General features: G+C 41.4%; 1 protein-coding gene across 1 annotated transcript in view; it reads right to left on the bottom strand.

Moving 5' to 3' along the window:
* Positions 1–13,345, bottom strand: part of LOC108691005 — a 21,986-nt gene that overhangs the window by 7,829 nt on the left and 812 nt on the right. Inside the window, exons 2-7 of the mRNA XM_018198604.1 lie at positions 6,125–6,329; positions 5,928–6,045; positions 4,981–5,839; positions 4,458–4,891; positions 4,146–4,255; positions 1,090–1,218 (exon numbers count right to left, since the gene is read on the bottom strand). Of these exons, the coding sequence (XP_018054093.1) occupies positions 1,090–1,218; positions 4,146–4,255; positions 4,458–4,891; positions 4,981–5,839; positions 5,928–6,045; positions 6,125–6,329 (1,855 nt within the window). The remainder of the gene's footprint in view (positions 1–1,089; positions 1,219–4,145; positions 4,256–4,457; positions 4,892–4,980; positions 5,840–5,927; positions 6,046–6,124; positions 6,330–13,345) is intronic.

The following is a 13,345-nucleotide window of genomic DNA, read 5'->3' as shown; positions in this document are numbered from 1 at the left end:
ATTAGATTGTTATTAATGTTATAATTAACATAACGCAAATGATTTAATTATTAAGAGTGATTTTGACAAAATTACGATTAATCAGTATTAATTAATTCATTCAGGGAAATCGCTTGCTACAAAATTTCTAACTATATAATTCGTTGCCCCCAATCTACATTGTAAGTGCTTGATATTTATGACATGACTATAACAAAATAATTATGATTAGAAGCTCCATTTTTATAATTATTACTGCTGTTAATAATGTTAATAATAATAATAATAATTATAGTTCTACAAAAAATATACAGTTGGCATGAAAATGATTATATAAATTATAATTAAATTATAATAATTAACTATCATTTTTTTCTTTTAGTGTAATTTTTTTATATTTGTTAAATCAAACAATCCTTCAATAATAACAAAATAGTGTACAAACACAAACAATTATTATTTATTTATATACATACGTAAAAAAAATTCATACGTAAAAAAAATCAGTAATCTGTCCAAATAAAACAGTTATTAAATTAATACAGATTATTTAATAAATTAATCACTGATTAAATTTATTCGAAATCGCCCTTAAAATCTAATCTGCGAAATGATGACCCTGAAACGTTCAGTCGGCGTGAATATTCATCGCATCAAGCGGCAGACCTGTCAGAGGATTTCTCCTGGTCTTCGCTGTGCCTTGGGGGGAAAGTAGTAAGGTGAAAAGCCACGAGTAGACTTTGTTAACATGACCGTAACGATGATTGCAAGCGCCTTCCTATTTATCGAATAGCAGGAAAATGGTCCTAATTTTTTGAAAGTATTCAAAGATGTGTATTACTTATCGACTCGTATTGTTTCATGAATCGTAAACAGGTAAACGTAGTCAAGTCCCGGAGAGACGTTCTTTCTCTTTCTCTTCTTTCATCATCGCTCGTCACGGCAGCGGTGCCCCAACCGGAAATACGCGACGGTGCTCTCGTTCCTCGCCGCGCATTCTGCCCACCCTTCTCCTGATTATCATACCGAAGCGCATGTATACGCGCGTTACACGGCGTAGTTAATAATCTAGAATGACAGGACTGGCGAGCGTATAATGTATATATTTACCGAGTTCCACCGTCGCCACATCGATGCAGTTTTTCTTCGCGTCAAAACTGTTGACGCGAACCTGATGGTGATTGACGTGGCCGTTCGAGACGAACCTCCGAGGCGGGTTCACGGACGTCGGTGATCTCTCTGAAAATAAATGATGAGAACATTCGCGACGTGAAACATAAGGTCTGTTTTTTATTCCTGCATCAGATTGTATTGGAACTTTCTTTCTCACTTTCGCCAAATATCAAGCGTACATCTATCTCACTTTAAGTTCTAAAAATGTATTTTCTACGGCTACAAAAAACAGACCTATTATGCGAAGTGAAAATGCGCGGAATCTCAGAGAGAAGAGATTAATATTATCCGCAGGGGAAAACGGGAGATCATAAGCGATTAAACTGGTTGTAGAAAGCAGCAGGTGGTCGCCGATAGAGCCGATTTTACCGCGCATGATACACACCGGAAAGATCACCGTTATACCAAATCCAACCCCTTCTACCTCGTTTGAAGCTGCCGAGACGCATCTTCGCCGAGTCTCGGGCGAAGTTCGTCCTCATTGGGACGGTCCTGTCCTTCGATCCTTGTTGGCCCATCTCGTCAGTTCCCTCCGTTCACCATCTATCCATTACAATCCATAAGTGAGGTCGTCCGTGATCCCCGTCGATGGCGGCGCAACTGGCCCTGCGCGCACTACCTTCATCGTCGTAACTCATGAGCCGAGCGTGAGAATCACAATCATACGTGTGTATGCCGTCGACGTTGTTCATCAGCATAAACAACGGTATACAACAGGTATATCTTCCGCCTTTCAGAGTGCCGCCGCCGCCACCACCGCCGCCGCCGTCGCCGCCGCCGCCGCTGGCGCCGATCGATCGCGACACTGCCGTTCTCTTTCGGCACGCGAGACAGCCGCCGCTATTATGTTGTATCTGGTCTCGTATCGTGTATCCCACGTCGAGCGTTATCTCGTTCCGGACACCCGACACCGATCGGCGAAGATCGTATGCGTGGCTCCGTTATGTCACACGGCGATCATGCGTCGATCTATGCGTGCCCTACTTCGCAAGCATACCTCAGCGAATGCCTCCAGCGTACAAGAGATCACGAACAACTCGCGACTCTGATGTTCGATCTACGATTTTCTTCCCTTCGTTAAGAATCCTTCGCGCGTCGGTTCAGCGGCTGCCGATTCCGACGGCGATTGCGTAAGGCCACACCAGGCGGATCGAGGGACCGGTAGTCGCGTACCGACAGTCGTCGACCTTGGCAACGCACGTGGTCGTCGCTTGGTCGGGTACACCTGCCGCTGCTGCTGCCGCCGCTGATGAGAGTGGGGATGGGAAAACGGTCGAAGAAGGGTGGCAGGCATCCTCACCGAGCGACGGAGGTGCACGACGATGCATCGCGAATCACGAAGGTGCAAAGAAAGCACGACGAAAGGGTACGAGGTAGCCGGAAATAACGCCGCTGAATGGCGTTGACCTGTGCAGTTGTCGACTAGTCGACGTGGTGCCGTTAAGGCAGATATCGTGGATCTGGGCGCAGGTGAATGCACCAGTGCAGATTGCACCTTGCACGGGCACCTCACGTTTTATCGTTTACGCTGGGACCAACGCGATATGATCACATAAATAATCAGCTGTGTAATGGAGACGTCAATTCCAATGCGACAGGTAGTGGATAAGTCGAATCGTCACCGTGAGAAATGATTGATCGAGTTTAGGAGGAATAAAATAACAGAAATTCATAAAACGGATGATATGTAAGGCTTTCACACGTATAATTCGCACGCACGTGCTCGCGCGCGCGCGCGCGCAAGCAGAGAGAAGAGCTAAAGGAACGCAAGGGGGAAATAGGTCAGGCAAGAGGCGAGGCTTTGGAAACACTCTTATCCTCGCACACAATCGCGTCGTCGAAGAACAAACGCGACTGGAACGAAATCACAGTCTGATCGAAGGTATCACCACGAGAAGGTGTCCAAACGAGAGAATGAGAGTCAATTCAATCCGGGCCACCGCCTGGATGTACCGAGCGCACTCCGGTAACTCGTTCGCTAACGAGATATAGGCTGTTAGCGGCTGTCCCTTCTTACTCTCTCTCTTTCTCTCTCTTTCTCTTTTTCTGTCTCTCCTTTCCCTGTGTATGGATTCCTTACGCTGCTTACGCACCGTCACGCACTATCTGGTGACCCGATTTTAAGCGTGTGAGAGCGAGGAACGATCGGTGCGCGTCTCGCGGGAGAAGGACGACGATAGACGGCTAATGCATTGGAAGATACACATACATGTACGTACATGTCCGTCTATATATGTACACGTGTACACTACACTGTACGACCTAGCACGAGAGCCACCGAGGACTGCCGACCGGATAGTAGTTGGATGCGACTGCGGCGAAGCTGCGCGATGCGCGCCGGCTCGACGCAGTTTCCTCTTACTCTACAGTGGAAGCAAAATAACGTCTTCCCCATTGGCGCCGACAAAAGGGGCAATAAAGTTCCTCGGCATCCTCGATGACTCGAGCTTTTACTCTCGGGTCGATAAAGAGACCTCGCCTTTCTCTCCGGTAGGTAAGCGGCACGTAAAGGATCTGGAGATCTCTTCTGTTCGCGCATATTCTTCTTGTCGGGGTAAAACATTGACCCTTACAAATTGGAACAATTCCGCTTTCCGAATTTGTACGAACGTGAGATCATATTATTATATTAATTTATTTACTATATCTTCAATGTGAGATAAAATCGGCTTTATTAATTTCTAATTCGTTTTGACTGACTTTAAGATCGCTTTTATTATTGAAAAGAGATTAGTATTATTAATATTATTCACAATAACCAGAAATATGTTCATAAAGTTCATACAAGACAACATTTGTATCTACTTTCCCGAATGCAAATAAAGAGCTTGTACTAATAATAAGTCACATTGAGAAAACCTTACGTATCTCGCATATTAATTTATGTTTAAAAATTCATTCAATAAATATAATATAATTTTGATCACGTCTACTATATATATATCACCTAGCATATTGCAAATTCTTCAAATATAGATATCGATGCTACTTACTTGATATATCCTTACTTGGGCCACTACTGAGGTCACTCATGGAACTACGAACAGAACTCCTGGCTGTTTCCTGCGTCGGTGATTTCATTTCTTGCCAACCACGCATCCTCCTGAGACAAAAATATTTCCAATATAATTCGTGATACAGAAAAAAAATGCTATTTTATCACTGCTCAACAATTATATAATATTTGGGATGGATTGACAAAATTATTAATACCTAAAAATATTTCGCTTATTAATAAAAATAAAATCTATATTGTATAATATTTATTATATGGAGTTTTTATTTAGAGTTTCAGTTGGACTCACCGTTTATCCTTATTATTATTATTGTTTGCATCGCCTGCTTTCTTCGACGCTGGTCTCGTAGAAGGTGATAAAGTGAGATTCTGCAATACTCTTGATTTTACTTCTTTTCTAACTGATCTTGTTCTCTGCTCATTTTTACCAGCCTCTATCTTATTCATCACAGCGTCCCAGCGACCACCCTTTCTGGCGGATCTTTGAGAACGTCTCGCTTCCTTTTCTGCATCGTCTTTCGAAGATGATTCGATCATTGCCTTGATCTTTGAGACAACGTTTCTCTTTGGCATTTTATATTTTTTTAAAGGCATCGTATCGGCTTTGTTTTGTGCTTTGGGCCTGATGTTTTCATTCTTCTCAACTTTTTCAATCGCTGTGACTTCAATAGAGGTCGTTGTGTCATTCATGTTGCTTGTTTCATCTGACGCCTTCGCGGGACTCTATATACACATACATACACACACATACAAATTTTTTTAAAATTCTTTTCTTATAATTACAATAATTTTAAACCTCGCCTTCACGTTACCTGTAAGTAATCCATGATAACGTTCACCACAATAGGCGAGGGCTGACTCCTTTGGGAGAGTTCAGTATCTCCGGTATCAGGAGTATGGTCATCATTCTCTTCCGGCGCTTGCTCACCAGGTGCCTGTAGCTTGTCCAAGTCCGAGTAAATTCCGCTTGAATCCATTTCTTCTCCGGTGAAACTAGGGCATACACGTTCGCCCGGCGCACAGAATAGCGTGCCATCGATTACTTGTGCCTTCCTGTCGCCCCGCACAATTTCCTCGTGTGCATCCGCGTCACTCTCGGTAAAGAAATCCGAATCAGTCATTGGATCTTGTCGGCAAGGCGCAGGAAGATTGACCGGTGGCACTGCCACAGATGGTGGATCCGCACCACGGCTGGCTGGTCTCGAATTCTCACCGTCTCCTTGATAGCCCGCTTCCAGACTAGTGATGCTTGTGACTGATGTGACGAAACTTACCGGCACAGTGTTACCTCTGATCGGCTCCACGGGTTTAGGGTCGAGTGGTAGTTCTTCCGGCGATGGTGTTCTCTCGGTACAGCCCTCTTCCGCGGGTTCCACGTCGACTAATGGTCTCGTCGAAGCGGACGCTCGGGTTAACGCCAATTTCGAGCCAGCCGATCCAGTGAGATTCTCGCAGGATGGTGTCCTGGAGCATTCCAACGCCACCGTGAAATCTGTCATCTGGTCTGGCGTCAATATACCGAGACTCTCATCGTGTTCGAAGGAGTTCTGTTTGTTCAGCATCAAATAATGCGGAGCTGCACTCGCATCATTGTAACTGCTCAGAGTCGATTCTACGAGACAGGTATCACCGACATCCTCGATCATGCTCAGCTGAGATTCTTCAAGTAGCCTGTTCATCAACGAAACAACGTATAACATGAAACATTCGTGAGTCCCATAATAGAATCGCATTTAAAAAGTGTGTATGATATCCATACCTGAATAAACTGCTTTTTTCCTCGCTGAGATGTACCAATTGTTGCACATCATTCTTGTCGATGTCCCATGCAGGTGAGATCGTGTATGTCTGATCGTGTATGTCTATCGCCGAATCAGCTGAAACACGAGCTTGCGTTAACACTACATCAGATCATATCTATGTATTTAATTAATTATAAATGTGAACGTGAATTACTTTTGATGGTGGGCGAAGACGTTGCGAATCCCGTAAATTCCCGCGGAGTGGGGGATTCGTCCTCGCTGTTAAATTGAAAACATCCCGAGAAGATAGTTGATCGGCGACTTCCCGTCAGGAGTCTCGATGCCTCGAGTACTCTTGATTTCGGGAAGAACGATGGTCGCGCTGCTCGTGGAACAGGTATCCGACTCTCCCCTACGTTCTGCGAACAAGAGAACAATAAACGAGGTATGAGCGCGCAATTTCTTGAGTCACGCAAAGATCATCATGGTAGAAATGATAAAAAAAAATGAATTTCTCCCTAGTTACAATTAATTACTGTTTAATTACTAGAGTAGTAATTATATATATATTTTTTTTTTCTTTTTTTCAAAGCCAGGTTCAATTTGATGCGAAGTGAAGTCCATTGCCCTTAGTCTACCTCCAAATAATAACTCCTCGTGGAAATGAATCAGAAATATCTCTGATAGTTGATTAATTTAATTTTAGTTCGTAACAGCGTATGTCTCTCTTGTTTTCGTATCTTTTCCTCATAAACGCGGATAACTGCGCGATTTTGTACGGTGCCTTCTTTTCGCTACATAACGGATACATGTAACGCTAAGCGACGATGAACATGAGATAATTATGAGACTAATTACCAAGCTCGTTTTCTTTCCTCGGAGAGGCGCGAGATATATTAATGTCGCCACTTAAATGTCCAATAACTCAGCATCGAAATTATTTTTTTTTCTTCCCCTCGATTCAAAGTGTACTATCAGAACGAGGCAAAACTGTGCTAGCGTGTCTACGAATAATAGCAGATATCGTCGATAGCTCTCCCCGTTCCGAGAAACGGGACAGCACGTAATCGACGAGTGCGTGCGTGAGTTCACCGACGATAGAACGCTGAGCATGTGGACGAGACTGAGAACTAGGTTACTGCGAACCGCTACACGAGTCGGGCTCCCGACCGTGAATTATTGGCGGATCTTCTCTTTTCCTATCGCCGAATCGTGCGTATTAAAATTTTCGTAATCGATCGTGTCGTTAGAAAGAGAAAAAAAACGGATATAAATGACAGTGATAATAGTTCTGCTCATCACGCAGCGGCGTCAAATAATCTGTCCAATTTATCTAAGGTAATCAGGCTAATTTATCTAGAGGCGCCAAAGTGTAAACAATGCAGCGGAAGTACGTATTTTTTTTTAATATCATGACATATCCTTCGTTCGAGCTTACGCACGAGCGTGACGTTCTCTTCATCTCGCGTTTACATCACTAGATACTCTAACGGAATCCGGCCATGAGCGATTGTATCAAAATTCTATGAGAAGGAAAGATATACTTCTACCTTGTATATATTACAATCTTATTTTAATTTATACTGTTTCACTCTATGACTTTAAATGTAAGTAAATTGCCTGTAAGAATCTCCGTAGTTATAAATACATAAATAATACATTTATACAGCGATAAGATATAATTTGCAAACAATTGGAATGTTCTTATCAATGGAGTTAATTGCACTCGCTCTTATAGCTTTGATTTATTCTTGGAGTTACAAAACTATTTTTACTTTAACCTATAACTTTAATTAAGATTATAAAGTAAGAATTAGAAATAACATACATATATACAGGGAGAAAGTATTTATATCTTTCTCTCTCGTAGAATTTTGACAAAATTAGTCAGACTGTATTATCTATAATCTTAAAGTTATAAATTAAAATAAAAATAGCGGTATATCAAAGAGTACAAATCAAATATAAGTAAATTGCCTACATTGAAAAAATGTTAGGCACATCAACAGCATTAACAGTATTATTGTGCGTGGGTGTGAATTAATTAATTTATTTTTCATTAAAATAATGCTATTGATGTAGCATGTATTTGAATGTATAAAAGCAATTGCAGTTGATAAGTCCATCCATACAGTACAGAAGTTTGCTGCAACATTGTTGGAACGTTGGCAATGTTGCAGCAATATCACTGGAATGATCCGCGTTGTACATACATTTCGTTAGAATCAACAGAAGCTACGCAGAGCGGCAACGTAATGGGTCAGCAATCATCACGGTCACACCTGTTTCCCGCCTTTCACATCCTTAGATTTTATTCTTCGTTATCGAAATATCCATTTTCTTGATGTTTCGCGCGCTGGTGTGTTTAAGTATAATATATGCGGGCGCCGCAACATGAGACGACGACGTGTTGTCACGACAATAAAATGCTAAGGCGGAAAAAAAAAGCGGCGAGTCAGCGTAGTGGTAGAGCAACGAGGAAAAGGAGAGCGTGTGTAAGCCGCGAATTAAAAAATTGTGTATAAAATTTGCATGCCGAGACGCTGGCCATGCCCGGTATGCAAAATGAAGTGGCAAAAGACTAAATCTCGCACGAGTTTATCCGCGAAGTTTAATTCGAGCCAATTTGTGCCGACGCGTGTTCAACAGTCATGGTTTGTTACTTTTCGAGACGAAAAAAAAAGACGAGGAAAACCGCCCATCTTTAATATCATGATGTGCCAAGTGCAGCCTAGTGCGTCCGCACCTCTTGGATGAATTACAAGGCAATCTAATTTTTACACCACTCGTCAAGTTTACAGCGACTAAAAGTCGAATGATATAAAATATTTCTTTTCTCCTTTCTTGTCTAGAGGCGAAATCGGGGAGAAAATAATACCCTATGTATACGGTATCACATATTTCTATTCAGGTAGAAACTTAAGACCGTATTTTATTATGGAATTTCTCATGCCGCAATTATCGACTTGTATGTCACGCAATTAAGATAATGTGCGCGGCAGCGTGACTTGTAACACTGGTTATTTATCGACGGCGTAGTTGCCGGCGCGGAGTACCATGGCAATTGATTATAATTCCAATGGAATACATTCCCGCGTCCGTGGCACGCGTTTACGATCGACCGCCGAGTCCTGTTCATGAATCCGTGATCCAACAAAGATTAGAAGTTACCACGACGCGACTAGCATTGTGATAGCTTCCTTTTTTTCCGTTTTAAATTTCAGTGCTTTCTAGCAAGAGACATATCGGTATTCAGAGTCCGTTTTTTATTTCAAGACTGTCTTAAATAATGTCTTATGCTGATTCTATAATGAGTCGGTAGTCCTAAGTGTTATCTGAAGTTGACCAATAACCAATTTGTATGACTAACACTGATTGACCAACTTCATCGATCAAAACTTCCGACTACAGATTCACAGAATCAATATGAAGATGCTAATATGACTCTCTGATTGGTTCATGAAATCTTAAGACTGCACTTAAGAGTCTGAAATATAAGAATCAAAATGAATACAAAGAGTGCTTTCCATATATATTTGTTTTTATCAATGTAGATTTACTTTAGTATCGGCTCAATTTGCTCCTCATCCTTTTCTGATTCTAAGAGCTAGAAAAAGATGAACTGTTAGTTAAACCGAGATTATAATTAAATTACATTGATAGAAACGGACATTATGTAACAAGTTGATGATATAAAACATTATTATATCTTTTTTGACATTCAATGAGTAACAAAGACAGAATAAAACTTGTGTTGACTTGTGTCATTAAATGGAAAAACAATTTAAAATTGAAAAAAAAACTTCTTGTCATGTCAGAGAATACATTCAATCTGTTCTTAGCTGAATATTTTGCACAATTTATCTTTCCTCTTTTTTTCACATTGAAGAGAAAAAAAAGGAAAAGATGAATTGTGTAAGATCAGATAAAAAAAAGAATAAACTCAATGTAACACAATAAATCATTATATCCTTGTTTGCTAATTTTAAGAAAGATGAAATGACTATTGTCTTACATTGTCTCTTGCTGAAAAACACCATTTGTCTACCTGCTGGACGGGTAAGCTCGAAATTGTGTCTATTTCCAGAATCTTGGCAGAGGATTGCGTCTTCGTACATTAGCGACTTCACTTATCGGACGTTACATAAGATAGAGTGTTGAACCGCGTTATCGGTGTCAATGTCAACAATACACACTGAACATTATAGTTTCATCATTACGCAGTTAATAATTGAGAACATGGCAAAATCTTACACACCTGACCGACTATTATACTTTAAACTGCACGTAAATAAAATAAATCGGAATTGTATAATCTTCATAGAGATAAGTTATCGCAAAAGTTGTTTGTCGTTATTTGTTAACATTCTTCACGTATCCACGCGATTGTCACGAGTTGAAATAAAATCGACAGCCGTCCGATGGATAGAGAGACTGCCGACTGCCAGGCTCGTCTCCGTGCATATAAAGACACAGTGTGCATTTATAAGCACGCGCCGTAAAATCGTAATTAATTTCAATAGAACCCATTGAGATCTTTCTTGACGAGATCGCCATATGTGAGGAGGCAGCCACTTGTTCTATCCTGTCCAGTCGCGTTACTGTTTCTCATTGACGAAACTCGCAACAAGTTACCACACGATATTCTGAAGAGGAAGAAACGTACTCTGTGTCATTGGCATCTCTCGCTGCGCGGCACTGACCAGTGACCACTGACCAGGTCGCGGATCTCCCCACGGGCAACACGCTGAACGCTCGGCGCTGTGCCGAGTTTCGTTTTTTCGCTGCGTAAAACGGACGAGAGGGAGAGAAGAAGAAGCGAGGACGAGAAAAGTAAAACAATCGCGCGGTGCGCGGCGCGTTGAGCTCGCGAAGCGTCGGAGGATCGATAGCGACTAAACGACAGGCCGTGATCGCGTCGCGGTTGACGCGGCATGGCGTGTACGACAATAAAATGTTTCGGATTCGCTTCGCGATCCCCGGTTACACCTGCCGCATGCCGCCACCGCCGCCGCCGCCGCCGTCATCGTCGTTGCCGCGACCGCCAGACGCGTAGCGAGCGAGTGAGCGACGATGACGATTACTCTATCCTCTATCCTCTGTCGGAAACACGGCCGGTATTCGCATTCACCAAGCCGTGAATCCGCGCGTCGCGTCGCTCGCCGCCGAGTGGCCACTGTGTACACTCTACACGAGCAACGTCGAATTATCGTCATTATGCGAAGCAGGCTGCTTGACCGCTCGATATCGTCGCATCGCGATGTGGCAGTTTTCAAGGACATCCTGGCGAAAATATAAACTGGAACAAAACGAGTGTAAGGGGAGAGTAGAAATGTATATGAGAATTTCTAAAAAGCGAAAATTGAGATAACGATACGAAGAAACAATAAGAAATGTTTTTTGTACGTTTTGCCTCAATTTTTGCCTCTTAGGCCCAATCTCACGTTCATTATCTCTTTTCAATTCTAGGATTGGAAAAAGATGAGATATAAGTTGAACCTCGGTTAGAAGTTAACCGTGAGTTGTAAAACTGGGGCTTAGACCGTATATTAGACCGTTATATTTAGTCCCTTTTATTTTAAAACTGTCTTAGGTAATTTTTTAAGATGCTAATACGATCCTTCTGATTGGCTTATGACATCTTAAGTCAGTTGCACACTCTATAACAAGTTTTAAGCTTTAAGTTTTAAGTCGTAAGAAATTTGACTAGCCACAGTCAAATATGAGAGGAATAATCTACTATGATTAGTCAATTTCTTATGGCTTAAAAGTTATAGCTTAGGTAATGGCTTATTGTAGAAAGCCTACTTACTTAGATAAGTAAATATAAGAATAAATATAAGATAAGTAAATATAAGAATCAGCTATGAATACCTAAAAACTTCATTTATGCTTCTATCACTTTCCCCTTAAGCTTATAAGACACAAAAAAAAACTCAAGCAATAAGAAAATTAATATATTGGATTTGCTATTGTTTAAGGCCGTCTACAATGAGAGTAACATGATATAGTAAGATATAAGAAATCGAACAAGTATAGTCGAATGTGAGAAGAATAATCGACTATGATTAGCCAATAGCTTAAGCTTAATCACATTAGCGATTGCGCAATTGTGATTAATGATTTTCAATAAGTTTAAAGCAAAGCAATCGATGACTACCTCGATTGAGAAGTAATCGCCAATTGCTAATTCAATGATCGCGCAATCGCTAGTGTGATTACGGCTTAACGGCTTACTACATAATATTACTCTCATTGTAGACAGCCCATTATGGCCCACGTTATGGCCTTACAATCTTTACTGTAATTGACCAATTCACTTATTGTACAAATTTTTCTGTGTGTCATATCATACATTTGACTTCTACTCCGATTTTTATTTTCGCTAATATAAGGTTTTTTTTTCGGTTTACCTCCGGGATTACCTGTGTCTCTTGCATCATTTGTCTATTTTAATTGAGAAGGAAAGATTAGAGAATTCGCGAGATGCGTGCCTGTAGCAATTTTCTGCTATAATGTACGCATCTATAGCTTAGTTTAGAAAGTCTCGGGAATCTTCAAGAATCTTCTTTACGGTCTTCCCACGCGTTAACTGTGAAATTGATGTTAACTGTGAAATTAATCTAGTCGTCGAAGCGCGCGGGATTTTCTTAAAGTCGACCTTTGATTTAATTTAAAAAAAAAAATAAATAAAAGGAAACACGATTTCCTTGATCGCATCTCCGAGACCCCGACACATTTATTATCCGGCGTCTGTCACGTTGGAGGACTGTTGGCGCGCGTGTATCGTGCATATTTCTCGCGTGCGGTAAATGGAGCACTGGGAAATTCGCCAGTGTCCAGATTATCTATTCGCGTCTGCGCCGTGGAACGTGCTCTAAATTATGTAAAAGTAGCATAGTACCTCGTCTTCGCTCGTGCATGCTATTCAACTGTGATATTATTTCGCGACATATCGCCATTTACCTTATTCTTTTTTCTCCTGAAGCACCTCAGATTGCGCGCTAACGAAACGCGATTCAGCGATGTCGGAGACGTACTGAAATTAAACAACCACTTTCTACACGACCGTTGTGACGAGAATTCACACGATTCGAAAATCGCAAAGTGACCTTTTCTTTGGCGAGCGATTCTGCGCGATTCAGCGAAACACGAAAAATACAAATACGAACAAAGTAATGAATATGTTTTCGTTGTTATTTGCTCATCCAAATATTTACCTTCCTTTCTTCCTCTATTCGCATTAATTCGAACCGCGTCTACAACGTCAATAGGTTTACAACTATTTCACTCGATGCCGCTGAAGGTTTTTCTTTTTCTAGAACCGGAAATGAGTTTACCCGGGAAAACGATACTCTTGATAACAACAAACATCCGTTTATCGCGAATCGGCAATATTACGACTGGCGGAAGAGAGAGAGAGAGAGAGAGAGAG

This window comes from Atta colombica, unplaced genomic scaffold (genome assembly GCF_001594045.1).
Source record: "Atta colombica isolate Treedump-2 unplaced genomic scaffold, Acol1.0 scaffold38, whole genome shotgun sequence".
In the NCBI taxonomy this organism is placed as follows: domain Eukaryota; kingdom Metazoa; phylum Arthropoda; class Insecta; order Hymenoptera; family Formicidae; genus Atta; species Atta colombica.
The sequence above is the reverse complement of the archived record's forward strand: the minus strand, read 5'-3'. Positions and strand labels throughout refer to the sequence as shown.